A 25,882-nucleotide genomic window follows, 5' to 3' on the forward strand; every position below is an offset into this window, starting at 1 on the left:
AGGTAAATATGTAATCAATTGATTTTTTTTTTTAATTATTCGAATCTGTTAACATCAGGTATTTTCTTCACCTTTATTTTCTTGCTTTGTAATATAGATTGAATTACTTAGACATTGAGGAAGACCATTCAAAGTCTTTGGCATTCACTTCAAATTTAGATTGTCAATTGCATAACTCTTTAACAAGTTCAACAATAGTACATGGGAATCGAGATAACCAGAGTGTCCAAACACAATTATGACTATGAGATTCTGAGAAATCATGCACCTATCACCTAGCAAGATGTCCAGCGCTTGGTAAGATTAAGCTCTTTTAAACTATAGTGTTCTAAACAAAAATGTTGGAAAGGGAACTGTTATGCACTGGCCTATCTTCTCCTTTATATCATTCTCAGATCTCAGAAGATCCACCAGATTTATGGATATTTTAATTTAGTTGCTTGAGTTTTTACTTTCAGGTTCGTATAATGCAACAAAGCTCCAAATTTTTACTTGATGAAGTTAGCTTTGATGTTGCCTTACTCATGCCTTCTCAAGATTATTTTTATGGGTAAATTTGATATATTTAAATTTGATTGCGATCCTTATATATTTAAGTGGAGTCCGCGTTAAAGAAATTTTGGTTTAGCATTAAGAGATGTTGAAGTATGTTCTCTTGCTTTTCTGAACTTTCCAATAATATATCTACAATGAATTTTTCTTTATGGCGAAAGGTATACCTTAGCTGAAATCTATATAGATTTCCAATACTCCGTGCTTTATTATCTCTATCTGAATTTTATGTTATGCGGCTTGAAGTGTTGAAAGAAAGGACCTTTTGGTGCATATGGGCTATGGTATCTCCCTATCTCCCTACCTTGAGAAATACTCATATACCAATAAAATTGGTGGCATGAGATTTTCAATCAGATACAAACTTTTATATAGAGACATTACATTTTCATGGCTGATCTTTCATTCATTTAATCATTTCAGATACCTGTGAAGATCTCATGCCTGAGCACATTTGTTTTCACTCCCTATACAAATTTCTATCTGTCTCTATTTCTTTTTGGTGTCATCTATGGTGTAAGTACCCTAATAGGTGACCAAGGTCTTCATGTTAGTACCAACAATCTAATCTTAGCTAGGAAGTTCTCCATGTCCCAAATATTCTTTCAATTTGATTTAGTACAGTATATTTTTTATTTAGCTAAACATAGCTAACTGTGTTCTTTTAAGTTAATTTATCATCGAGGCTTTTTAAAATGGAATATGCAAGCTGGCTTGAAGAGAACCATAGAGCGTTGTATGTGTGAGCTATTACGTACTCTACTAGAAAAAAGTCAAAAAGAAGATACATGGTTTAATACATAGCAAAACACATTTAGTTACTTGGTTTGTTTCGAAGGTGTACCCTAAAATTTGATACAGAACATCAACTTTTCCGTTCATCCTTATTTATATTTGGTTTGTGAGGTCGGGGTGATGGTTTTCTTTTGCAAATATTTCTTTAATATTGTAAGTCACTCTTTTATATATATGATTAACGAAAATTAAGTAGAACCGCAGAGTTAAAGAACTTCATTGGTTATATTGATTGTGTATGTAGTTGACTAAACAATTTCATTCATTGTCTTGCATTGGTCTCTAATGCCTACAGAGTATTGGTCTATTGATACTCTATGTTCATTCTCTTATATCTTTTAATGTTAGCAGTAGAATGATAATTGAACTTTAGTTTGAGGAATTTGTTATGTCATTGCACACATGAAAAACGTCTAGCAGATCGAAAATTAAAGGGCTTGTTGCTGTTCAACTCGGTTCATATCACGCCAGTTGAGAGTAATCCCCATATGAGGTATCCTTGGCTCAAGAAGCACAATTTTCACAGGTTTGGTAATCTCTTTGAATCGATTTCTTATATATATGCATTTTGTAGTCAATTATGCAGGTTTACAACTCCGTGGATGATACGGTTATTTGGTTATTTTCAAGAGAGAAGCACATTATACCAGTTCCGTGTAATATTAAGGTGTTGCGGCCATTATCAGTTTATCACATATGATTGAATATTAGCAGACATCATTGGATATTTTTGGATCTAAATTTCAGTTAATGGCCTATCTGATTTTGCTTATCGAACCTTGCTTGGGCTTTTTCAACATCTCATATACGTTATCATGTGACTATGAAGGCTTCCGGTGAAATACTTAGCATGAATGAAGTAAATTAGTCATGCTTTGATATTGAAAAGTACCAATTCATGCATGTCAGCCCTTTCGTTTATTTTGCTACCCATGAATCTCGAAGCTCAGGTGCAAATTGACTGCTCCAAAGGCTGATCTCAAAGCTCTTTACTTTCTTCTTCTGCAGGCCATGGATTGAATGGAATTTTTTTGTTGACTTTCATCTTAACACCTAACTGTCTCTCTTCAAATCATGTAAGTGGATTTTTTTTTTTTTTTTTGCTTGCTATTTCTTTCAATTGGTTGAATTAGTATGACCTTTAATTATTCTTGACTGGCTGATGTAGTATGAGGACAAGATTTTCTACTAGTAACTGAATATTGATCGAGGTGAATATTTAAGCTAGTAACTGAATGAGAACTTTTCCAACAGGTTGGGAAAGGTCGGATATTGATCGAGGGTGAGAGAGTGGCACTCTTGGGCTATGGAGCAGCAGTTCAAAGTTGCATAGCTGCAGCTTCCTTGGTAGAACAGCACGGTTTGAGGTTGACAGTTGCAGATACGCGCTTCTGCAAACCACTTGATCAAGCTCTCATTTGCAGGCTAACTAATTCACACGAGGTTCTAATCACAGTAGAAGAGGGATCGATTGGAGGCGTTGGGTCTCATGTTGGTCACTTTTTGGCCCTTAATGGCCTTTTTTATGGCAAATTGAAGGTAAGCAAGTACACAACTAATTGTATCATCAATATGCTTTCAAGAGTTTGTAGGTGCATTAAACTATAGCTGTACTACTCAAACTGTGACTTGAAAACTTTTGTGCAGTGGAGACCTTTGGTTCTTCCTGATAGGTACATTGACCATGGATCACCAGTGGATCAAATGATGGAAGCTGGAATGACACCATCTCACATCGCAGCAACCGTTTTTAACCTTCTTGGACAAACAAGGGAGGCGCAGAGAAATAAATACTAAAAAGAAGTGTGGGAATTTTTCTCTTAACCATGTAAAGTTAAAATACTATGTGAACTAATAATTCATGACATGATACATATTTAATTCATCAAAGTGACCAAATCCAGTTCATCAAGCAGTGGAAAGAACAGCTAACTCCAATACATAGGAAGCAAAGGATAAAGAATTGACAGAATCCATGTTTCATAGAAAGCATTTGTATTGCTACTACGCATGAAACATCAATTGCTGCTCAACAGTAAAGAAAAGCTTCTATTATGTTTTGTCCATTGGATTTTTTTGTTTTTTTGTTTTTTTTTTATTATTATTACAAACAGACCTCAAGCTGTAATGGCTACAGGCCAAGTTCTTTTCCATCGGTTTTACTGCAAGAAGTCGTTTGCCCGGTTTAGTGTGAAGGTGTCTATTTTACTTCTTCTGTTTTTTTTTTGTGCATTGTTAGTAGATAGCTGAGTTTATGACATACTTTATGGTTATAAATTTGCAGAAAGTGGCTGCGAGCTGTGTCTGGCTCACTTCGAAACTGGAGGAAAGTCCTAAAAAAGCTAGGCATGTTATCTTGGGTTTTAATAGAATGGAATGTCGAAGAGAGAATTTACCAATCGAGCATTTGATAATTCCTCAAAGGTTAGTCTGAAGCAGTTTTGCTCTTCACGTGGCTTTGTTCCAGAGTAACTGAATATTGTTTTTTCATATGTTTTCTCTTGCACAGAAATATGCCTACTTGAAGCAAGATTTGATCAAAACGGAAAGACATTTGCTCAAAGAGATGGGGTTTATTTGTCATGTTGAACTTCCTCACAAGTTTATATCAAACTACCTTGCTACCCTGGAAACACCTCCAGCGTTGAGACAGGAGGCTTGGAATCTAGCAAATGATAGGTAATCTTTTAAATTACTTATAGGTTTTATCGTGCTTGGTTTTTGTATCTCTTACTTTCTCCCTACCTTATCAGTGTGGAGTTTTGATGGTGGGTGTGTATACAAGACAGCTGGTTTTCTAAACTATGTCGTACTTTTTTAAAAACCATGGAAGACTTTGCTTACAAAAGACTATTTCGTAGTACATGCAGAAAACATAAAAAACAAGGTTGCTAGGCTGTAATTTTTAGTGAAAATAGTTGCAGACTTGCTGGTCTTTGTCAAAGGCGGCCCAAGGGGTTAGTTGAGAAACCTAAATCCCTGTGCCCCGCCCTGCCCGCATAGCTTGTTAGACACCCATTTAAATAAGCATCAGACTATATAAACATGAAAGCATATTTTTGACATTTCGCTATTCTCCGAGTAACGAATGGTTAAGACCTAGGATTCCAGTAGATCTTTCATCAAGAGGGGAACTACCTAAAGAGTCCCTCTAACTGATGAACACAGAAACTCCACATCTGGCAAGAAATTCTGCAATGAATGCGATTTTAACCGACTGATTTCCGTCAGACACAAAATTAACAATGAACTTCCTCCTAATGGTTAGTCTCTTTGTAAGAACTGCACTCCACATAAATAAGGAAAATTGGGGGAGTAAAAGAGGAGGGGGGGGGGGGGTGGTCCCATTTTTGACTGCCAAATCTAATTAAGTAGCTGGGAAACTTTAGGCTGGGAATAGGTTGTCTGTCAATAAGCAGCTGGGAGCGAAGCACGGAATATAAGGATTTGGAAGAGAATTTTTAAGTCTAGTCAAATGCCAAAGTCAATTCTGGCGAAATGTCGGGTAGGAGAAGAATTGAGTATCTTTTGTTGCATGTTTTCAATAGTGCGCTAAAAATTTTAGAAGACGACAAGAGCACGAATTAGGATAATTTTTTGATAAACAGAAGACCTATGTGGCTATATGAACAGAGAAGCCACTTTTTCGGCAGATACATATGTGGACGTGTGTGTACATATGTACATTCAATTATTCAAATGCACACATTTTTCAATTGCAAAATAAAATTCTGCTCTGAACAAATGGTCCAACACTCCTTGGAGATAAATTCAATTTAACGATGAAAAGATATCATGATTACGCTGATGAAGCAAAAATGCAAAAGCATCAGAGCAAATCTAATTTATTTTTATTTTTGTTTTTAAATGAGTATTGCAAATTAACAGAGGATATTGATCCATACATGTCTCAGTCTCACAGGGTCCATTTTGTTAGCATATGTTTTCTTTTTTGACTTCTCTCTTGGTAATTTTGATCAGATTTTGTGTGTTAATCTTATTGAATCAACATTGACCATGTTTCGATTTTTTCTCTATTTGTGCTGTTTGCGTACAACTTTATGTGTGTGATTCAAAAGTGAAGTTGCCGCTTGTGGAGTTGTATATGCAGCTGCACGCAGATTCCAAGTCCCTCTTCCTGAGAATCCCCCCTGGTGGAAGGCCTTTCATGCGGATAAGTCTGGGATTGATGAAGTCTGTAGGGTTCTTGCTCATCTATACAGCCTTCCCAAGGCACAATATGTACCGGTGTGCCAGGAAGGAGACTCGTTTACCACATCAAGTAGGAATACCGACTCGCCTGCTCAACTGATCACAAAGGTGACTGTCGTTTTGTAGATCTACTTCAGTGGAAGCTCTTAGATTGATGAAGTTTAACCATCTTTTTACTTTTTGTTCAGGAAGACTCGCTGAATGGTGAGGCAGTTCTTAATGATAAACTGGATCCTGATGGGTCTAAAGATTTAAAGTCAAATTTTCACTGGAGAAACTGAAGGAGTCTAAGCAGAGTGATGATGATACCAAGAGTGTGCCCATTGATGGAGAGGCAAGAGAAGACCCTGTGCTGAAGTCAAAGGCAGACCACAAAACAGAGGCGACTGGAGAGAAGATCAAGGAGAAAGAGCGGGAAAAGGAGAGGGAGAAGGAGAAATTAAAGGCTCGAGATAGGGATAGGGGTAGGGACTCTGAAAGGGAACGTGATAGAGAGATTGTGGAAAGGGACAGAGACAAACTCAAGGTGAGAAGTCGTCGATCAAAGGATAGAGGAAAAGATTCAGGTTTGACAGAATTTCTTGAATGCACAATATTTAACTTACAGTGGCATCTTTAACAAGCTTTAACTTTTGTCTTATCCATCACATTTTACTTACAGTTGGATGCCTTGATGAAAGGAGAATTGATTGATGACTTTTGTGTGGAGAAGTAAAGCATCACTCGTCAATTTAACACACCCCCCCCCTCCCACACACACACACACACATTTTCACACCTTTAATATTTTGCATTACGAAAGCTTTTCTGTCAAATTACTGATACATGGGCCATGTTAGTGGGTCATGATATAGAAGCAAAGACACAGCATGACCCCACTATTGAGCGTAATCTTTTTGGGCTCTTTTGATGGGAGAGAGATTTTGGAAGCTTTTCATCTAAATGCAACATATATAGGTTGTTGTGAAGTTCTTATCTAGTAGAATATTTTTTATTTTTTTGTTGTTACTATTTTTTTGGTAAAAGATATCTGCAAACTTCACTTTTGACAGATCGTGGCGAGTACTACGGCTATCACGGGAGAAGGATGGATATTCATCACGAGAGAAGGATTGACACAGGCACCATTCATATACATGATGCGATACTTGCCTGAATTTCTCTGTTTTTGACTACTATGGCCCTATATATAAACACGAAAACCAGGTAGTTTTCCACTTTTCCTATACTGAAAATCTAAACACTAAAACCAGGTATATTTTTCCTCTGATTTAAGAATACCCACTTCTTGTAATTTCTTTTATTTCTTTACATGTTTTTATGCCATCTTTTCTTATTCGACTCAAAAGAGTTAACTTAACGATATACATGGCCACCTCTAGTTTTATATTGCTTGGATTTTTTTTTGTAACACCGTGTTGTGGTGTACATTTATGGTGGTCAAGTCTTGTTAACATCTCCTATTTTCTGTGATTTATATAATTGTTCTTTAAATTTATACTTTGGTCAGGGTGATATGAAGTGTGTACGCCATGAACGCCCAGTGCTCGATGCTTTTGATGAAACAACAACGGATTGCCAAAAACTGAATCTCCCAGATCGTGTGGTAAGAGCGTTTGGAGTGAAAGATGACAGGTCCAAGTTAAGGGTGGAGTCCTGGCGTGCACTTGAGAGGAAACACCATTTTCTTTGACTTCCACTTGAGAGTAGAATCGATAAACAAAAGTTCGTACTTACTTGTTGGATCATCGCTGGAGCGTATCATCCAGTCAGAAAAGCCACTGACGAGGTGGCCGAGTTTTTAAAAGATGATATTTGTGGGAGTGTCCTATTTCAGCTTGCATACACTTTGTTGAGGCTCCGTGACATATCTGACAATATCCAGGTTTATGAGGGAGTTTTGAAAATGCTTTTCGAAGTAGCTTCAAATCCTAAGGAATCCTTAGAAAGAAAGAAAGAAGTCATTGGATTTGTTAAAGACATTACAGAGAATCGAGAAGCAATCTATATTGGGGAAGCAGGATTCGTTCCAATCTTCCTTAAGGTTTTTGAACTAGCTCGTGATCCCAAAGAATCTTTGAAAAGGGCAAACCTCTTCAAAGCTTTGACAGAGGCTATTGGTAAAGCTGAAAGAAGCAATATGGGTCTCTTGTCAAAGGAAAGACAAGTTTCTGCTGGTTCTCAAGGTGAAGAAGAAGCCTTAGAAAGTGCCGCTGATGGTCACTCCTCATCCTCCTCACTCAGGTTTGTTAAATATGTTTCTTTGTATGTGTTATGTTTTTGCGTAGTTGTTTTATCTGTAGGTGTTGTTTATAGTTTTTTTTTTTCGATAAGTACGTGTTATTTATAGTTTCTACTTTGAACTTTAAGCTGGGATATGGCCGACCCCCGCTCTGGTGACCGTAAATATGCCCCTGCCCTCAGCATCCTCCCTTCCAATGTTTTGCAAATTACATAAAAATGTGGACTAAAGTTTACAACATGACCCTCATCAGGGTGTTCCCTAGGGTATGTCTAAGGTTACCAGGTGGTCTGCTGCTCCCTTTTAATATCTCTAAGTAGATAAACTCAAGATGGTCAAAATTAACCTAATTGTTGAATTACAACTAAGTCTAGATATTTCCATGGTGGATGTTCGATAGCAGAGATAGCGTTTTGGGAGTCTGAAGCGACTAAGACTGTCTTCTGAAGCATCTGGATACAAACTAGTCGTTAGCATTTAGTTCTTCAAACATCGCTCAGTTAGTCCAACTGCTATTAGCTAATGCAATGATGGTGACATCATTACTGATCCTGAGTTCCTGACCATCACTCAGATGTCTAGCTATTGTATTGCTCACTGCCCCATTTGTGTTAAGCTTGAGCACCCCCTCCACTGGTTTTTTCCAGGAACATTGTGTAGAAAGCCGTGTATGCTGGTAGTCAAGTTAACTACAATTCTGATTCTTTCCAATACTGCTTTAGTATCTTGCATTTCCCGAATTTCTTTCCGCGTATAGGTCTAGTCCCCTAAACATCCATTGGAAAATTTTGTTACCATGAACTTCTGGATACTGAATTGAAGAATAGGAATTTGTATGCATCATAACTACTGAGTGCCTCTTTGTATTTAAGTATAGAGGATATGGATTACCTCTTTGTCCAGTGTTCAATCGCTAAATGAGTATGGGAGTTACTTTTTTTTTCCATTCAGCAAACCGTGGAACCTTCCCTTGGAGGGACATCATTTGTCATGTCATGCCCTCTCATCATGGTCGAAGTGCATAGCAGAGCATCTTCCAAAGACTATAGTGTTGGTGGTTTGAAAAGAGCACAGCTGGTGGTCAAGAGGCGTTGCGTCACATAGGAACTTGAGATTTTATGAGTGTGTTTACAACTGGGATACCAAGTGACTTGAAGTGAATTTTCTATTAGTTTCATAGGGTATGTAATTGCAGTGTCTTAGTTTCAACTTATTTTTCTTGAAACATTTTTTCAGAATTGAAATATAATTTTGCCAAACAAAATGGGGAGAGGCTCGAGGTGAATGATCAAGTCCTATAGCCCTTAAAATTATCAGTGTTTTGCTTATTCAGAATGAAGTCTAACTTTTCTTAACATAGTATTTTATATATTTGGATGATTAGAAGGTCTTAGTAGTTGAAAACATGTCATATTTACACTTTATTGTTTGTACCCAAAGCATTTTAATTTGGGTTTGAACATATATATACCGTTTATGATGCACGATACAGCACTTTTCCCTTTGCACCCATATCCACCGGGTACGATACGGATACGGGTACAGGATATGACACGGATACGGCAGATGCTTATCGCCTCATTGATACTGACTTTAAGGCCCATTCCAAATATCTGATATATGTATCCTTGTAACAACTTGATGGCCTAGAATGAAAAATGAGCATTTATAAGTGTTTTTTTCCTGTAACAAAACAATATTGATAAATATAATACCCAATACGGCCCATACCCAACTGCCGTACCCATATCCTGAATTTTTGAAAATACCGTGTCACACCCCATACCCGTGTCCCCGTATCAGTAACTGTATCCCTATCCATGCATCATAGTATACCGTTGATTTGACTTCATGAACTTCTGACTATGTATGTTTATGTTATAACTTAGCTTAATATATCCTTAACTTGTTTCAAGTAGAGAACAGGTTATTTGAACTTTGGAATTGAAATTGACATGTTTTTATTTTAACCTTGCCATATTGAAATTTCGTTTGTAAATATGCATTTATGTGCTTGTCTTGCTTCACGAGTTCACGTGGCATTTTAACAACCTTTTTCATTGCTCATCTAATTTTTCAATTCTATCCTTGCAGCATATCCCCTAATATTGGATTTCCTCGTAAGCAGTGTGTAAAAGAAGCGAAGATCATTGTCGGACATAACGATAAGCTTATGTCTTCGGTGCAGAACATGACGATGTATGACCATATAAATGTTCCTTATTGCATGAACAAACTTGAAGAAATGACAATAAATTGTATTCAGAACACCCTGATCAATATTAAGCACATGCTCCCAGAGATCCAAGGACAACACTTGCCAGAGATGCAGCAGGCAGCAGGTAATTATTTCTCTTTTTGTCCATTTCCATAATTAATGAAGGCAGTCAACGAGTTGTTTCCTATTTTCTTGGAAAGATTCCCAAGCTCTCTTTTGATATTTCATTTACAACCTCGATTCTCCTTGTGTGGCAAATACGTTCTTTTTGGCTCGGTGACCCTTCTTGTGTTTATGTCACAACTGTACTTTTTGCGTAACTAGTTCCATCATATTTGTTTTCGATTTGATGTTATATAACAGAGACTCTTAATTCTTAATTCGATTTTGTTTATCTAAGACCTTCATAAACCTTACAGGTGACAATCTACCTTCCAACAAGTTCAAGGGGATTTTACTCATCTTGAAGGAAATGATGACAGGCATCAGAAGGCAACACATCAGAAAGCAACACGGAAGAGCTTATACTAGTGAGTTTTCTTATTTCTATTATTACTGTTCTGTTTTTGGCATGACATGTTTATCATTGGTCTTGGAAATAAAGTTACCAATTTCTTTGCTGTTATGGTGATTTTTTCATATTTAGCAATAGCATGTATTACATGAAACTGTAACGTCAACGCCTCTTTTAGGGATATTGGTGGATATTTTTCCGCAAAATATGCTTGAATGTTGGCTTGATGAGACTTGTGTTTACTGTATAGATTTAGGTCTAGACTTCTTGCCTTCTTGGAGGTAGGAGCTGTTCCCCCAGTACTTGTCAAACCATCTCCCTCACCCATAACTACTGAACCATCTCATCTCCTCACACTCATGTGTTTCTGCAGAAAACCCACTCAATGGCTCCCATATGAATACCTCCAACATTTTTACCACAGCCCAAAACACACTAAAAGACCATTTTTAGTTTTTTACGCATGTTAAACCATACACCCACAAAAGAACTTGTGCACACCTATAGTCTATAACAATGTCAAACCTACAGCACACCCTTAACTCAGTCCAACATAAAATATTTTCACTTGAGTAATTTATGTCCTAGTGTGTTTAGAAGATTCTATCTTGTGTCTAAGTTGATTAGTTTCGATTTTGGTAGAACATCTAGCTTTAATGTACATGGAGAAGCTTGATAAAAGAAAGTCATTACTGCTCAGACAAAGTCGCTTGTTCACAACTTTGCCAAAGTCAACTCAGCTTAACCTGGTTACACTAGGTTGATTGAGTCAACTTGGTTTGACCAGGTCAACATACTCGAGTCAACTCTGTCCAACATAACATATTTTCTATTTAAATAGCTTTTTTGTCCTAGGAAGTCACTATTTTACGTCCTCCAAGTTAAAATAGTTTCTTTGTTGGTCTTTGAGTCCTAGACTCCTAGTTGAAGTACTTCTAGTATTGCTCTTTTTGTTTTCAAGCATATTTAGAAGGGTGTAGATGCCCAGCTTTTGAGTTTTAATAGGTTAAGAAGCTTTTTATAATGTTATATATACAGTAGTTTAAGAAAGTGACTTACTTTTTTCAGAAGCATTCTTTGTTGCTTTAAAGGAATTATCTAGTAAAGAGCTCTTAGGAAGAATTTGGAATAACACTGCATCATTGGTTCAATACGAAGTTTAGTCTCTCACCTATGGTCTGGTATCTTCTTGATCTTGATCTTCGAAGTTCAACTTTTGAACTTTCCAGTGCTTCCCTTCTGTTATGAGGACTTTTCAGGGAGGGAAAGTTAGAAATGAGGAGGATTAAGTTAGAATTGAGGACTTGATGTGGTTGGAGAATGGTATATGATGTGGAGCTGAAGTTATATTTACTTCTTTTCTCCCAGTTGGGTGTTTTGTGTGTCAGTGTTGTTGGAGTCGTACTTCTCCACAAAGAACACTAGAAAACGAGAACATTATAAGTTTTGTTGGTGCTGATAGATACTGGTGTCATGGCGTTTTTGATGTTCAGGAAGATAAGTAGTGTTTCATTCCCCTACGTACGTGAACGCCCATCGGTAGAGTCTCTATTTTATTCATTTAATCGACAGGGGCTAAAGCCCGAATTTGTAATACCACCATGGATCAATGTATGAAAGCCCATTAACTCATGTAATGTCAAGGTCAACCTTAGCCACATGGCTTGCCACTAATGTACATTGATTTATGTCCGCATTCATTTCTTATCAAAGAGATAATTATCACCGAGAGTTATATTCTATCATTAACGACTCAAGCTACAAGAATACTTGAACTACAAGGATTCTCTACTCTACCTATATAAATACAAATCTATTTTTCATTCGAACCACGCTTCGGTGACTTGATCCCACCGATAATTTGGTACGTGAAGGCAACCGCAAGGTACATATCTCATCATTCCCCGATCACCATCATTTCTCTAATTACTTTTCTACGTTCTTCGCCTTTTCATCAACACTCGTGTTTTGATCATATTTGGTCGAAACATAATTGGCCGTCTGCGGTTCTTATATCGACACCCTCGATCACGCTCACGAAAGTTATGGCGCAGACTCGAAGAGCTCAAGGTCCCGATGTGATTATCGACGATCATCACGAACATGATGGTCAAGGACAACTTGGCCGACAAAGATAATACCTTCTAATACCGCTGCTCCACCAACGCGCCAAAATTATTCAATGAGGTTATTGCTTCGACGATTCTCCAAAGATCGACGCGGATAATGTAAGTCATATGTCTCGAGAGGCACTTCTTCAAAAGTTAAGGATCGTCCCGCAAAACGTAATAATTACTACAGCGCCATCTTAAACGACGACTCCACTCGTAGATGATGTTGTATCATGACCACAACGCCACACACGCCAACGACATAATAGTGTGTGGGATCGTTTAAGTGGTGAGGATGAGATTCGCGATATTCGCAATGTACCATCAACGAAGTTAAGAGTAATGGGCTTAATTTAATTTCCGACCTCCGAAATCTCCACCCACTTGTCACGCTCTCGGTAGGGCAAGGTAATCGCTAATAATCGTCCGACCGCACCCCACGATCATACAAATTTTTCGAAGTCCCGAGGAATTCAAATGGCGAAACGTAATAATGATCGCGACTCATGATCGTGAACCATCAAGATGGTGAAACACTTCAAAGAACGCGTTCTTATCATTCAACATTATCGTCATCGAAAAGCCCAACGCATTCATCCACAATTATCTCGACACGAAACGATGAATCTTCGCCGTTTTCTTCTCGTCGCTTCGGCTCCCCATAGCGCCATCGCGACTATGATCACGATCAAACAGATAATGGATCGATGACTCCTCAACGCAGTCGAGAAAATGATTAAAAAGCTCTTTCGATGTGATCCTTTTGAATCGACACTAGAAAATCCTGGCAAATAAGATGGTATTTTGGACAAATTTTCTCTCGCCCAAAGGGCTACTCATAACAAAGACTTCAAACAACCGTGAGTTTGATCAATATGATGATGTCGGTGGTTGCCCTATGCTTCATGTGATTAATTTCACAAACAAACCGGTTTTATCTGAGGTGATGATGCTTTAAAATGCAAACTTTTCCCTTCTACATTAAAAGGGGAAGTTATTGGTATGGTTTAGCGAATTACCTCCGTTTCATTCGGATTCAAGGACTTAACCGAAAAGTTTTCAAGACGTTTTCATCATAATCTCAAACGTCCAAATGGAGTCCGAAGTTCTTTTCAACATCAAGCAACAACAACGTGAAACTCTCCTCCGTAGTTTTATCGCTACTTTCCGCCAAGCCGCAGTTCAGATTTCCGAACAATCCGATCTAATGGTGGTTTACGCTTTTAAAGAAGCTATCTTGTTTGATAAAGATGGGTTATATAACTCTCTTGTTCGATATTCCATCTTCCCGACGCGGCGTTATACCGAATGAAGTTCAACAATTTATCAATGTTGAAGACGACACTACCGCCGAACTTCTCGTGACAAAGATAATAAAGGAAAGGATTTCAATGATCGTGAAAATAAACGTAAGAATCCGACTTTTCAACAAAGAACCCAAATGTAAGCCTCCGGTATAAGAAAGACGACTCCACGAAAGCGGACTGAAAGCCTTTTACCGATTTTGAATTAACTCCGCTTTAATACCAAATACGCGGTAGTTTACGACAAAATCAAGGATAAGAGTCCGCTTCACTCCATGGTTTCCATAGCAGCGACATTAAACAAACGACTCGCGATAAATCGTTATGGTGCAAATTTCATAATGATTATGGTCATGAGACGGAGAATTGTCGATCTTTGCGGGGAAGAATTGAAAAGCTTGTAATGGAAAACTTGATCAATATGTGCGTAAGAAAGTAACAACTCGCTTTAACTATCACCGATCACAATGTCATTAAGGTTGACATGCCATTATTGATTCATTTCAATACTCGGCCGAAAAAAACGCTTTCGCCGCTCTAAAGTAAAATATCCGTCTAATTTGTACGGTTAATCGGGATCAATTTCGTGGAAGGTTTTCGCGACGGGTACTATTGAAGATGAACCATTATGTTTCAATCGACCAAGATCTAATGGCGTGCATGTTCTCTTATTATGATGTCGTGATAATCAAGCAGATATCGGTTGATCGTGTAAACGATAATGATCGACAATCGGTAGTTCAAATAAGCGTCATGTTTTCCGGTGTTATCGCAGATTCCTTTTATCGATAACTTGGTCACCCCCTGAAAATCGCTCTATCGTTGGTTTTGATGGTACCGCTACTATTCGTTGGAAAGGTGTCTCTCCTCCCCACTCTTATGCGATGAAGTCAATATTGATTTCTTATTGATGGATTGTAAATCCCTTTACAATGTCATCCTTGGTAGAGATTTGATTCATTATATGGAAGTCGCCGCCTCAACATATCATCAAGCCATCAAGTTCCCATTCAATAAAAAGTATGTAAGGTCTTGATCAACCGGCATCTCTAATTTGCCACGACAATGTTCTCGATGATTATAAGAAGTCCGAAGTTGTTGATCTAACTATTCTCGAAGTTCCAACGCCAAAATAGCAATTACAAATCCCGACCTTCGGTTTACTCGCCAATAGAAATGTTGAAGGACCCCGACAATGATCCACTTTTAGAAGTTCAAATTGGCCAACTCCCTCAAGAGACTACTTTTATTTCAAATTAACTTCCGTAAGAGGAGAGACAAGAGCTTATTTTGTTATCATGGAAGAATAATCATGTGTTTGCTTGGCGAATAGAGCAAATGCCCGGTATAGATCCTTCTTCTTGGCTTGTCATAAACTCGACATCGATCCTAATGCAAAACCAGGTTCGACAAAAGCCCCGGGATGGCCCCCGATAGAAAAGATGAAAGTGAAAGACGAAATCGACCGTCTCTTTGTCCGTTAACTTTATAAGGCCCGCGACTTATCCAACATGGATGTCAAATGTTGTCGCAGCGCCTAAAAAGAACCAAAAATTACGTGTTTGTATCGATTTCACAAATCTCAATAAGCGCTTGTCCGTTCATCCATATCCATTGCCTCATTATATCCGAAATGGTCGATCTAACATCCGGTTTTCGCCATTTTGTCTTTTTGGATGCTTATTCCGTTATCATCGATTCCGTTATTCATCGAGACCAAGAGTTCATCAGATTCATTACGCACAAAGGCATTTATCGCTACCGTGTAATGCCTTTCGGTCCGAAAAACTGGAGCCACATATCAAAAGCTAGTCAACACTATTTTTCTCGACCTACTTGGAAAGACGATTGAGCATACATCGATGACATGGTTGTCAAATCTACAAAAAAGCACTCGATCATCTTACCGATTTGCAAGCCGTTTTCGATGACTTCCAATGTCAAATACGCGTTTGAATCCGCTTTAAGTGTTCTTTCGGGTTTATCATCCGTAAATTCTTAGGATACATGATTTACTAGACGCTGAATTGAAGCAAATCCGATCGATTCGAAATCGTCTGAAATGCCTTCTCCGACGCCAAAGAAAGAAATTCAACGACTTACGGAGACGCCATTCTAAATCGCTTTTATCTCTCTAGATTTCGATCGATGCCGCCCTTTTTTCCAAACATTGAAAGACGATCAATTTGGATCTGAGGATCGTAAGTTGCATTTCGCCATTTGAAAGCATACTTAGTCCAACCTCCAGTTTCTGCGACCCAAAGAACGGGCATCCTATAGTTCAGATTTAGCCGCCACCGATCATGCCGTAAGTCCGCCTTATTTGTCAACGGTGGCGATGGAAATCTATATTCTTTGTTAGCAAGACTCTTTTGAAACAAGATATTCTCGAGTGGAGAAAATTGCATTGGCTTTGGTTCATGCCGCCCGACGCCTTAAACCTTATTTCCGTGGACGAAGTCGTCAAAGTTTATACTTTAATATCCATCGCTGCGAAAGCTTTTTCGTAATGCTTTCGTGAATCAAGTCGCCTCGCGAAATGGGAAAGTTACCTTAAGCATAAAGATTGTGGTTTGAAACTCGCATTGACGAGAAAGGACAAGCTTTCGCTTCGCTTAATGGCTGATTTTCCAATCGAGGATATTATTATGTCCGGACGTTATTAGACGAAGAGAATGTCGTCGACAACACGCCATTACCTCCGGGGATGATGATTTGCCAAACTTATCGATGTATCCGGCGATTGTTGGATTGTTTATAATCGATGGTTCGCGATAATAAATATGGCTCCCATTTGGGTGTGTAATCTTGCAACCGAATGGAGAAAAATTGGAAGTCGGTCGTTTGGGTTTTGACGCTTCAAATAATGAGGCCGAAAGTACGGTTGTCATTTTCTTTCGACCGCTTCTTCATTGAGGGGCTTACTTAAGCTACAATTATTCACAGATTCTAAGTTAGTCGCTAGCCGTTTGGTGGATCGTGATGCGGCTTCGTGGACGATAGAATGGCGGCTTATGTGGACTTAATTCATCTGATTGCTTTCGAAATTTTGATTCTATCGAGATTGTTCCGCGTCATGACGTCATGGCATGGATTCTCTTGCTTATTTATCCGCGGCGCTTAAGTCGATAAGCCTCGCCGGATAACCATTGAATTTCAAAAGGAACCGAAATTATCGACCGTCCATCGAGGATGTCGCGCGATATGTACATCACTCGAGTTGTTTTTTCATCAAGACATTTTCTCGAGGAATCACGCGTTATGCCAATTTGATATCTCCCCGTTTTAACTTAAGCCGCAAAGCGTGATCTTGATAATCAAGCCGTCATTGCAGAAAACGCGATCCATTAACTTATGCTATCGATGACCACAATGATCCTCATCGATGATATTGTCTCGCTTATACCGACGACGATCATGAAGTCGACAATGCTCCGAGGTTCCCGATATAGAGCTAAGTTTTCCACTTACACCTTGTGGACGAAGATGATTGGCGCTCTTCCTTATATCACATATTTACATGATCACATCTTGCCTCCGATCATAAAGTGGGTGATCGTGTAAAAACGATGCTTGGAAATATTGTCTCATATCGACTTTGAACGGTTCATTGCAACTTTATCGCAAAGGCACAAGTCTTAACCCTATGCCATTGTCTCGCCCAGAAATCGGTTTGCTCGTCTCCGGCGGAAATTCATTCAGCTCTATGTGGGAACCACTCCCGGGCGAAAGTCTCGCCATAGAAAGCAATGACACAAGGATACCGGTGGGCCGTACATGCAAAAGGATGCTAAAGCGTTTGTCCGAGAAGTGTGTTCCTTGTCGAAATATGCTAACATGGGAAATCTTCCAAAGAACGGAACTTCATCCACTTTGAGCCCTCGCCGCTTTGCAAAGTGGGGTCTTGACATCGCGGTCCTCTTCCGAAAGCTCCCCGGCAAGTGTTCGCTTTTACTCGTCGCGAATCGATTATTTTACGAGTGGTCGGGCTATGCCCTTAGCCCGGATCCATGCTTCGGATGTTAAAAATTTTATGGCGAGACATTGTTTGTCGCTTCGTATTCCAACATCATCGACTTCCAATGGCAAACAATTTGATGTTGAAGAAATTCGACGATTTTTGTTCGACTTGAAGATTAGTCACAATTTCGGCACCATACCATCCCCTCGCTAATGGACAAGTCGGCTACTAACAAATCCATTCTTGCAATGCCTGCTTAACGACTTCAACAGCCAAAGGAAATTGGGTTAAGGAACTTCCCTAAGCATGTGGGCTTATCGAACCACACCTAAGCATTCAACCGATTTTCTCCGCTTAATCTTGCTTACTTTGCGAAGCGTCTTTGTCTTACTTTCAGAGTTGATGACACCAACCACACGAACTTCTAACGTGGAATTAGAGTCAAATGATCAAGCACTTGCTCGAAGCCAAAGCCTTGATAGATGGGACAAGAGATGTTGGTCTTCACGCTTAATTAATTCGTTATCAAAGTCGATATGAAACGAAAATATGACAAGAAAGTTCGACTTAAAGTGTTTGAGAAAGATGATCGGGTACTCACGAAAAGACGAGGTTGATAGATTCCGGTAAATTTGGAGAAAATTGACAGTCCATACATCATAGATCGCCACGCCACCAAAGGATCTTATTTTCTCCGAGATTTAGATGGGAATGTTCTCGATAAGCCGCGGAATCGCGTTTCATCCGCGCAGCAAGTTCTATAAGTAGATTTTAGTTGTGTTTTTCCGTTATCCCGGAGAAATAAAATAATACAATATTTAGTTTGTTTCCAGTTCAAGCATGTATTTTCCGTTGTTATCTTTGCATTTTTAAGACTTGGTAATCAATAAAGAAGCGCTTCTTTCAATTTCGCCCAATGGTATGATCACTTCTAACAAAATCGCGCGAAATTACCACGCGTTTAATTTCATTTCGAACGCTTTTAATTTACTATCGTTACAACAAAATCCGGCGAAATTACCACGCTTAATTTAAATCGAACAATTAGTTAGCGTTATTATCGCTATTAACAAAATCCGGCGAAATTACCACGTTTAATTTAGATCCTAAAATCGAAGCAACGCTTTTACGCCAGCGTTACTATCGCTACAACAAAATCCCGCGAAATTACCACGTTTAATTTAAATTAGGTCTAAGTTGAACGCTTTTACGCCAAGTCGTTACTATCGCTATAACAAAATCGCGAAATTACCACGTTTAATTTCACAAATTCTAAGATTGAACGCTTTTACGCGCTTAGTTAGTTTATCGCTACGACAAAATCGGAACTTACCACATTTATTTTCGTCCGCCTAAATTGAACGATTTTACGCCGGCAATTAGGTTACTTTCGCTTATGTCAACATCCGATGAAGTGCCCCGTTTCGCTTTACGGTTCGCCACGACGGAGCATTTTTCGACCAATCTAATTTTGCAAGCTTAAAGTTAGCATTGGGGCGTTTCATTCTATTTCGTGGTCATCTATATAATTCAACAACATTGTCGGGTTTTCCATAGGTATGTTATTTGACATCACAATTATTCAATAGCCAACACATACTTTATTTTCATAAAAATAATTTTTTAGCTCTACGGATTACATACCGCAATCACATGTTCATTGGTTTGGGAAAATCCAATGGTTTCTTCCCAAACTTTTCGCATATACAACTCGTGACAAAATCTTTGTAATTCATCTTCTCACGCTTCTAGTTCATCTCCCGCTTCTATTAAAGTCTCGTCGATTGCCTTACTTGACGATCTCATTATGTGCCATTTGCACATGATCTTGGCCGAGCCGCCGTTTAAATCAAATTCGCTTGTTATTTTTCTCAACCTCTTTTTAGCGACGTTTAAGTTCCCGATCTTTGGTCGCCACGAGTGACTTCAATTCTATCACATCCGCTTTTAAGTGTTTGTGTTCCTCCGATTCTCACGTGCTTTCCCAAATTCTTTTCGTGACGCCATCTCCTCCTCGCTTCTTCCGTCCGGCTCGGTTAAGTTTTGTTTTCGCCTTCTAACTCTTTGATGGTTCCGCTTTAACGCTTTGTTTGCCTCTTTCCAATTTTTGGTTGAAAGTATCTCCACTTTCTTTATTTCTTCTAAGCGCATCGACTTCATTCGAACGATATTTTTCTTTTTTTTCATGAATTTCTTTGGCCCATTTCACTACCCGTTTTAACTGCGGGCAAAAATATCCGAAGTTCATCATTTTTCGACTTAAACACAAGTTTGCAATAACCCGATAAAAATAATACTATCATACGGTTTATACTTATCGAAGATCATTGACATTGCTTTCTTATATTCTCCGATGTTCTCCGTGATTCGTCACATTTTTGATATTTTTTGAGCCGCTTCCATTGGCGTAATCCCGGGCGACTCCACTTCGTCCTCCGGACTTGAACATCTCTACTTCAACTACCAATTTCATCGGATTAGTGTTGACACTCATTTCTTTACCGCCCTAACGCAATAATAAAAATCAACGATCAACTTACCATTAACAGTTCTCGGGTTTTCCTCCATCGTAGTATTATTACCCACGGCGCCACTTGCCGCTGGTTGTTGGATTCTTTGCTCCTCGCATTTTGCTTTGCCGCTTATTTTCTTTCACCGACTTTGTGTTCATTGCACTATCTTTTGTCCGTATCAACGCTTTCATTCTTTTCCCTCAGATATACCAAACCGTAACGAGATATTACATTTCACCACACTTTTACATATCTATGTTTTCTACTTTATATACCTTTTCCTCTTGTGTTCCGTTATGTATTATATTTCGCTCCGGTTGGTGCATGATTGTAGTCTCGCCCTCGAGGCATCATACATCAGACCGCTTCGTTCTCTCGTCTCCGCTCTACCGCTTTTTCTTGGCACATCTTCTTTTGTACAATTCACTTTTTGCTTGCAAACTCAAAGACTAATTCGCCGTGTTAACTCCGTCCATCTTCTTTTTTCACTATCACCGCCGCCGCCGAATATTGCATTTCTCGAGACTCTTATTCTTTTTTAAATTTCGCCAGGTCTCCTTGACCTATCGGGCCGTTGTTCGATACCCCCATAATTTCGAAATCGACGATATCATCAAAGTAGCTCGATCTACCAATCTTTCATCGAGGCATTCATGAAAGAAGAACCAAGATTGCTCTCCACTTCCTTTGTCCAATTCAATGTCCGTAGCATACTCGCGTTTTCACGTTAGACACAAAAATAACTTCGTGTTAGTCAACAGTTTACTTTCGTGAGTATAGTTTTCAATACTTATGTTTTGGCTTACCTCGAAATTTGTTCGCACTTTAAAATCATGCCGGATTCCACTTCCCTCGCATAGCCGTACGTAAATCTATCCCATCCGGTGTATACTTTTGAAACCCTTTAAAACTTCTATTTGAATCCTTGAATTCAATTTCAAATTTTATGTACCCTTTCGTCGAGATGGCTTTCGGTCGTATCAACGCCTAAAATTTCTTGAGCCCCGAACCTTCATTAAATTCATTTTGTAAACGGTTAAGCTCGTAAAGATTAGCCGAACGATATTGGCGCTTGTCCCGGTAATTTGCCACCACTCCGATAATTAAGCTTATTTCTTTTTGTTCAACGGAATGCGTTCCTCGCACTTTAATTAGGTGTAAGCCATTACTACTTCATCTTCTTCGACTTTCGTTTCAAACTCGTACACTTCATCCATCTCAAATTTCTCGAGTCCTAGTATTTTCTCAGATTTCCTTAGCGACCATCGACGCGGTTCGGATGGTCATTTATTCATCACCTTCTTTCCATCTCACCAAGTTCAAGGCTAGCACATCGAAGTTTTTCTTCGATTATATTTCATCCGTATATTACGGTAGTTTCTACCAAAAAGCACATAACATCGGGTCGGATAGGTCGAAAATCGGGTCGAAGCTCGAAACCGCCCAACAAAACAAAAAATAGAGTCGGGTCCCAAAACTTAATTAAATTGGGCCCAAACAAAACATTTAAATTACGACCCACACAACTTAAAATAGAATCCGCCCAAACCTAACCGACCCACTTAGTCTTAAGCCCAAGCCCAAGTTCGATTTGTTCTCGTTTCATCTTCTAGCTCCATCGGCCCACTAACAATCCGGCCACCACTACGCCCACCACCGCCACCTTTACACAAAAGAACCCGGTTTGGTTCTCAGAAAACCCCTATCCACCGATACCCTCAAAACGCTGATTTTGTTATAATCGACAAAATCGAGGTCGACACCATTAATGGCTCCTCCGAGCTTCAAATGTTTTAAAAAAAAACTTCAAGCGCTTCTTCCTCATTCTTTTTCAAATTCGGAGGTTCCACATAATTCAAAACGGCAAGCTCTCAACAACACAAGGTTTACACTGTTGCATCAAGCCACAACACCCCACAACACAACCCACTGTGAATGAATCAAATAAACTTTCTTCTTTCTTCCCATTAATAATAAGATTAGAAAGAGAGAGAGAGAGAACAAAATAATTTTTTTTTTTAAATCAAGGATGACAAAGAAGAGAAAATCTGTTGCTACTCGTTTAGACGAAGTCGATCGAACGATGTATTCAACTTTTTGTAGTGCGGCCAATTCGCTGTCGCAACTTTATACACAAGCTTTGAATCAACAGCAGTTGGTTTTTGAAGCCGGGGAAAGACATGCACTGGAAAAACTATATGAATGGATCTTGAGGCAGCAGGAGGAAAGTTCAAGAGTGACAACATCTGATATTTTTTCTTATTTGCAGAACGAGCTTGACTATGATGGTAAAGAGAACATACCGGCTAGTCAAAGCGGCGAATCGAACAAGCTTCAAAGCTTCTCTTACCTACGCCTCGTTTCGTGAGATGAGTGATAGAGAAAACGCACCGCTAGTCAAAGCGAAGAACGATCTTTGCCGCGAAGTTACGTTTTATACGCTTTTACGCCCTGCGTCGGGTTGATTGAGCGAAGATTATTTTTTATGAGATGGGATGTCGCGTACTAAGACTTATATAGGTTTACGAGGTTTTCAAAGGCCGGTAGGATTCTTCTCCAACTCCGACTTCATCTCTACACTCAATTCTTATCTTATCCGAAAACTTTGAGTCCAATTACGCTTTTAACTTCCTTTTATTATTATTATTACTATAACGCCTCTACGCTTAATTTTCAACGGTATAATCCAAGTATCGCTATTCACCGGCACGCATCGTCGAATTCAAATTTCGTATTTTTACGTGATCGCTCGATACGCTTTTAAATCGATTTCTTTTTCTCAATTTTATTTATTTTTTATGCCTTTTTCGCCTTCTTTTTATTACATTCGGCCCTATATAATGTTAATTTGACATTATGTCGCTTTAGATAAATTCACAAATTTTTCCGATTGTCATTTTCCTATCGTTTACGTTCACATGACACTTTCGTATACGTTAATTTGACATTATTTCGTTTCCAATAATTCACGAATTTTTTCCGATTGTCCATTTTCCTATCGTTTACGTTCACACGACACTTTGTTATACATTCCGCTTGCTCTTTTCTTATTCCAAGTTTTCCTTGATTTTTCTTCTCTTCTTTGCCATGTGAACTTTGTTCGCATTGACAAAGAAGGGCGGTGTTCGACCCCACCTACGTGTTAACGTCCATTGGTAGGAGTCTCTATTTTATTCATTTAATCGACAGTGGCTAAAGCCCAATTTGCAATACCATGGATCAATGTACAGGCCTATTAACTCATGTGTCTAAATCAACCTTAGCCACATATTTGCCACTAATGTACATTGATTTATGTCCGCATTCATTTCTTATCAAAGAGATAATTATCGGTTGAGAGTTATATTCTATCACAATGACTCAAGCTACAAGAATACTTGAACTACAAGGATTCTCTACTCTACCTATATAAATACAAATCTATTTTTTCATTCCGTAACTACGCTTTGAGACTTGATCCCACCGATAATTTGGGACGCGTAAAACCGGAAGGTACGCCTCATCATTCATTCCCGATCACCATCATTTCTCTAATTACTTTTCTACGTTCTTCGTCTTTTTCATCAACACTTGGTGTTTTGATCATATTTGGTCGAAACAAGTAGGAAGATTCATTAATCCAGTGATCCATCACGATAAGGCTGTCATTTAAAGATGATTACATTCACTCTTCACAGTATCTACACATTTGTAGTATTATTTTGTGCAGTTTCTGATCCTTATTCCCATTTTTAGCAGCTTTTCTGGATTGTGTAGACACCAAGACTTTAGAGGTTGATGTGAAGATATCTGATATTTCCTACCGATTTACTGAAAATGGTAAAAGCTGTGATGATTTTGAATGTTTGATGTGGCTTGGGCTGAGCAAATCATTGCAAAGAATGATTGGACTTCATGCCTCAGTAAAGGATGAGTTCCTATCAGTGCAGCTGGCATTGAAAACAAGAGGTAACCTGTGAACATCTATTTATGTGTTTTAACTTATTGGACACTTCTTTTTCGTGTTTCTGGTTCTCATGTTCGCCATCATTGTACTGCCCATGGACTTTTTTTTTGCAGGAGGGGAACTTCATCTTGATGAGGAATCTTTTGACTCGCTTCTTTACCTTGTTGCTTGTGTAAGACAAATGAAGAATGATTTGAAACAACAAGTGAAGGGATTTTGTATGAAGATAGATTTTTGCCGGATGGTATATGAAGGGACAAATGTGTGTCATAAACTGGATGCATTTTATGAGAAACAAGGAGAACTGGTGAATGAGTTAGCTTCAGATTTCAACTTCTGTCGTAATTACTCCAACTACAACCCAGAAGTTGGCAAAGCATTCAACATGTTGATTGAGGAGCTTGAGCTTGAGGGACTTGGAACTCAGTTAGGGAGAATGATGCAACAGAAGGGCTCTTCGAACCGATGATGTTTTTATGTTGTCAAGCACCTCTCCACTGTTTTTTTTGGGTCGCCATGAGATCTGGTCGTAGTTTCTTTAGATGTACTGTTGTTACCAGTATTGGATTTCGAAGTTTACTGGCCTGGATGTCTAGATGCTAATTTTTTTTTTTTTTCGATATAAGTCTAGATGCTAATAACAGTTATGGGATCAAGATATATGTGTTTACATCAATCTAACATAATAGAAGAGACTGATCTCGAGGTATCTAATTGTTAAGTGGTGGTTCAGATTTAATATGAGAAAGTAATTTGTGATTGAGATCAAATATATTGCGTCGAGATATGTGTTCTAACAAAGTTTAGAGTTTAAGTTAATGCATGTATATTGCTTTTACTTTAGTAAAATGAAACTAACGCCTCAAAGGAATAGTGGCGAAGTCACGGGTAATTTTAGTATATATATACAAACCATGATTTGTTTGCACATTCTTGACATTGCGATTGTATTTTAGTCTGATGGATGGCTTTGACCTCTACAATTGTCATGTTTTATGTGTGATTCCGACTTCTTTGATAGCCATTATTTGCCCTGAATATAGATGTAGATATTTGTGCATTGTAATTAGATTTCCCCTTTCAGATTGCATTTTACCCTTCACAAAGTGTCACTTAGTTTCCTTTTGCGTTTTACAACGTCATAGATTCTCTCCTACCTTTTCCATTTTCTCCGGTTTTTAGAATGCTAACTCCACTGTTAAGGGTACTCTGCATTCTTCTCGACGAAAGAAAAAGACTCATTACTCGGGTCACGCCCCAGCTATGCAGATATCTTACTATATAGAAAAATATGGGGTATGATGAATAGTATTTTCACGTATGTCATAGAAGGCAATTTGGTAATTTTACATTTTCTTTTATTTTTTACTTTTTGTAGGGGTAAAATTGTAGTTTTATAGTTTTTAAAATTAATTTCTAATCATAATAGGTTTTATGCTTGGAAAAGTCAAACAAATAGGGATAAAATAATCGTTTTCACATATGTTATAAGAGTATAATTGTAATTTTTTTTA

At 38.5% G+C, this 25,882-nt stretch overlaps 1 protein-coding gene across 5 annotated transcripts; it reads left to right on the forward strand.

Moving 5' to 3' along the window:
- The first annotated feature begins 88 nt into the window (after positions 1-88).
- On the forward strand, positions 89-25,138 carry LOC147481558 (uncharacterized). Of its 5 annotated transcripts, XM_086575661.1 has the most exons (15): positions 89-297; positions 459-2,423; positions 2,602-2,886; positions 2,995-3,543; positions 3,632-3,771; positions 3,857-4,026; positions 5,427-5,667; positions 5,748-6,125; positions 6,221-6,516; positions 6,612-6,765; positions 7,070-7,803; positions 9,896-10,143; positions 10,439-10,549; positions 24,158-24,370; positions 24,482-25,138. In XM_086575661.1, the coding sequence occupies exons 11-15, from the start codon at positions 7,466-7,468 to the stop codon at positions 24,835-24,837; spliced, it is 1,266 nt and encodes a 421-aa protein (XP_086431787.1). In that variant the 5' UTR covers positions 89-297; positions 459-2,423; positions 2,602-2,886; positions 2,995-3,543; positions 3,632-3,771; positions 3,857-4,026; positions 5,427-5,667; positions 5,748-6,125; positions 6,221-6,516; positions 6,612-6,765; positions 7,070-7,465; the 3' UTR covers positions 24,838-25,138. The 5 variants fall into 5 exon arrangements, with proteins under 5 accessions (XP_086431787.1, XP_086431791.1, XP_086431788.1 ...); XM_086575665.1 differs by lacking the exon at positions 6,221-6,516 and having other exon boundaries at positions 24,161-24,370; XM_086575662.1 differs by lacking the exon at positions 6,221-6,516 and having other exon boundaries at positions 6,612-7,803.
- Positions 25,139-25,882: the final 744 nt, after the last annotated feature.

This window comes from Coptis chinensis, chromosome 8 (genome assembly GCF_015680905.1).
Source record: "Coptis chinensis isolate HL-2020 chromosome 8, ASM1568090v1, whole genome shotgun sequence".
Lineage (NCBI taxonomy): Eukaryota > Viridiplantae > Streptophyta > Magnoliopsida > Ranunculales > Ranunculaceae > Coptis > Coptis chinensis.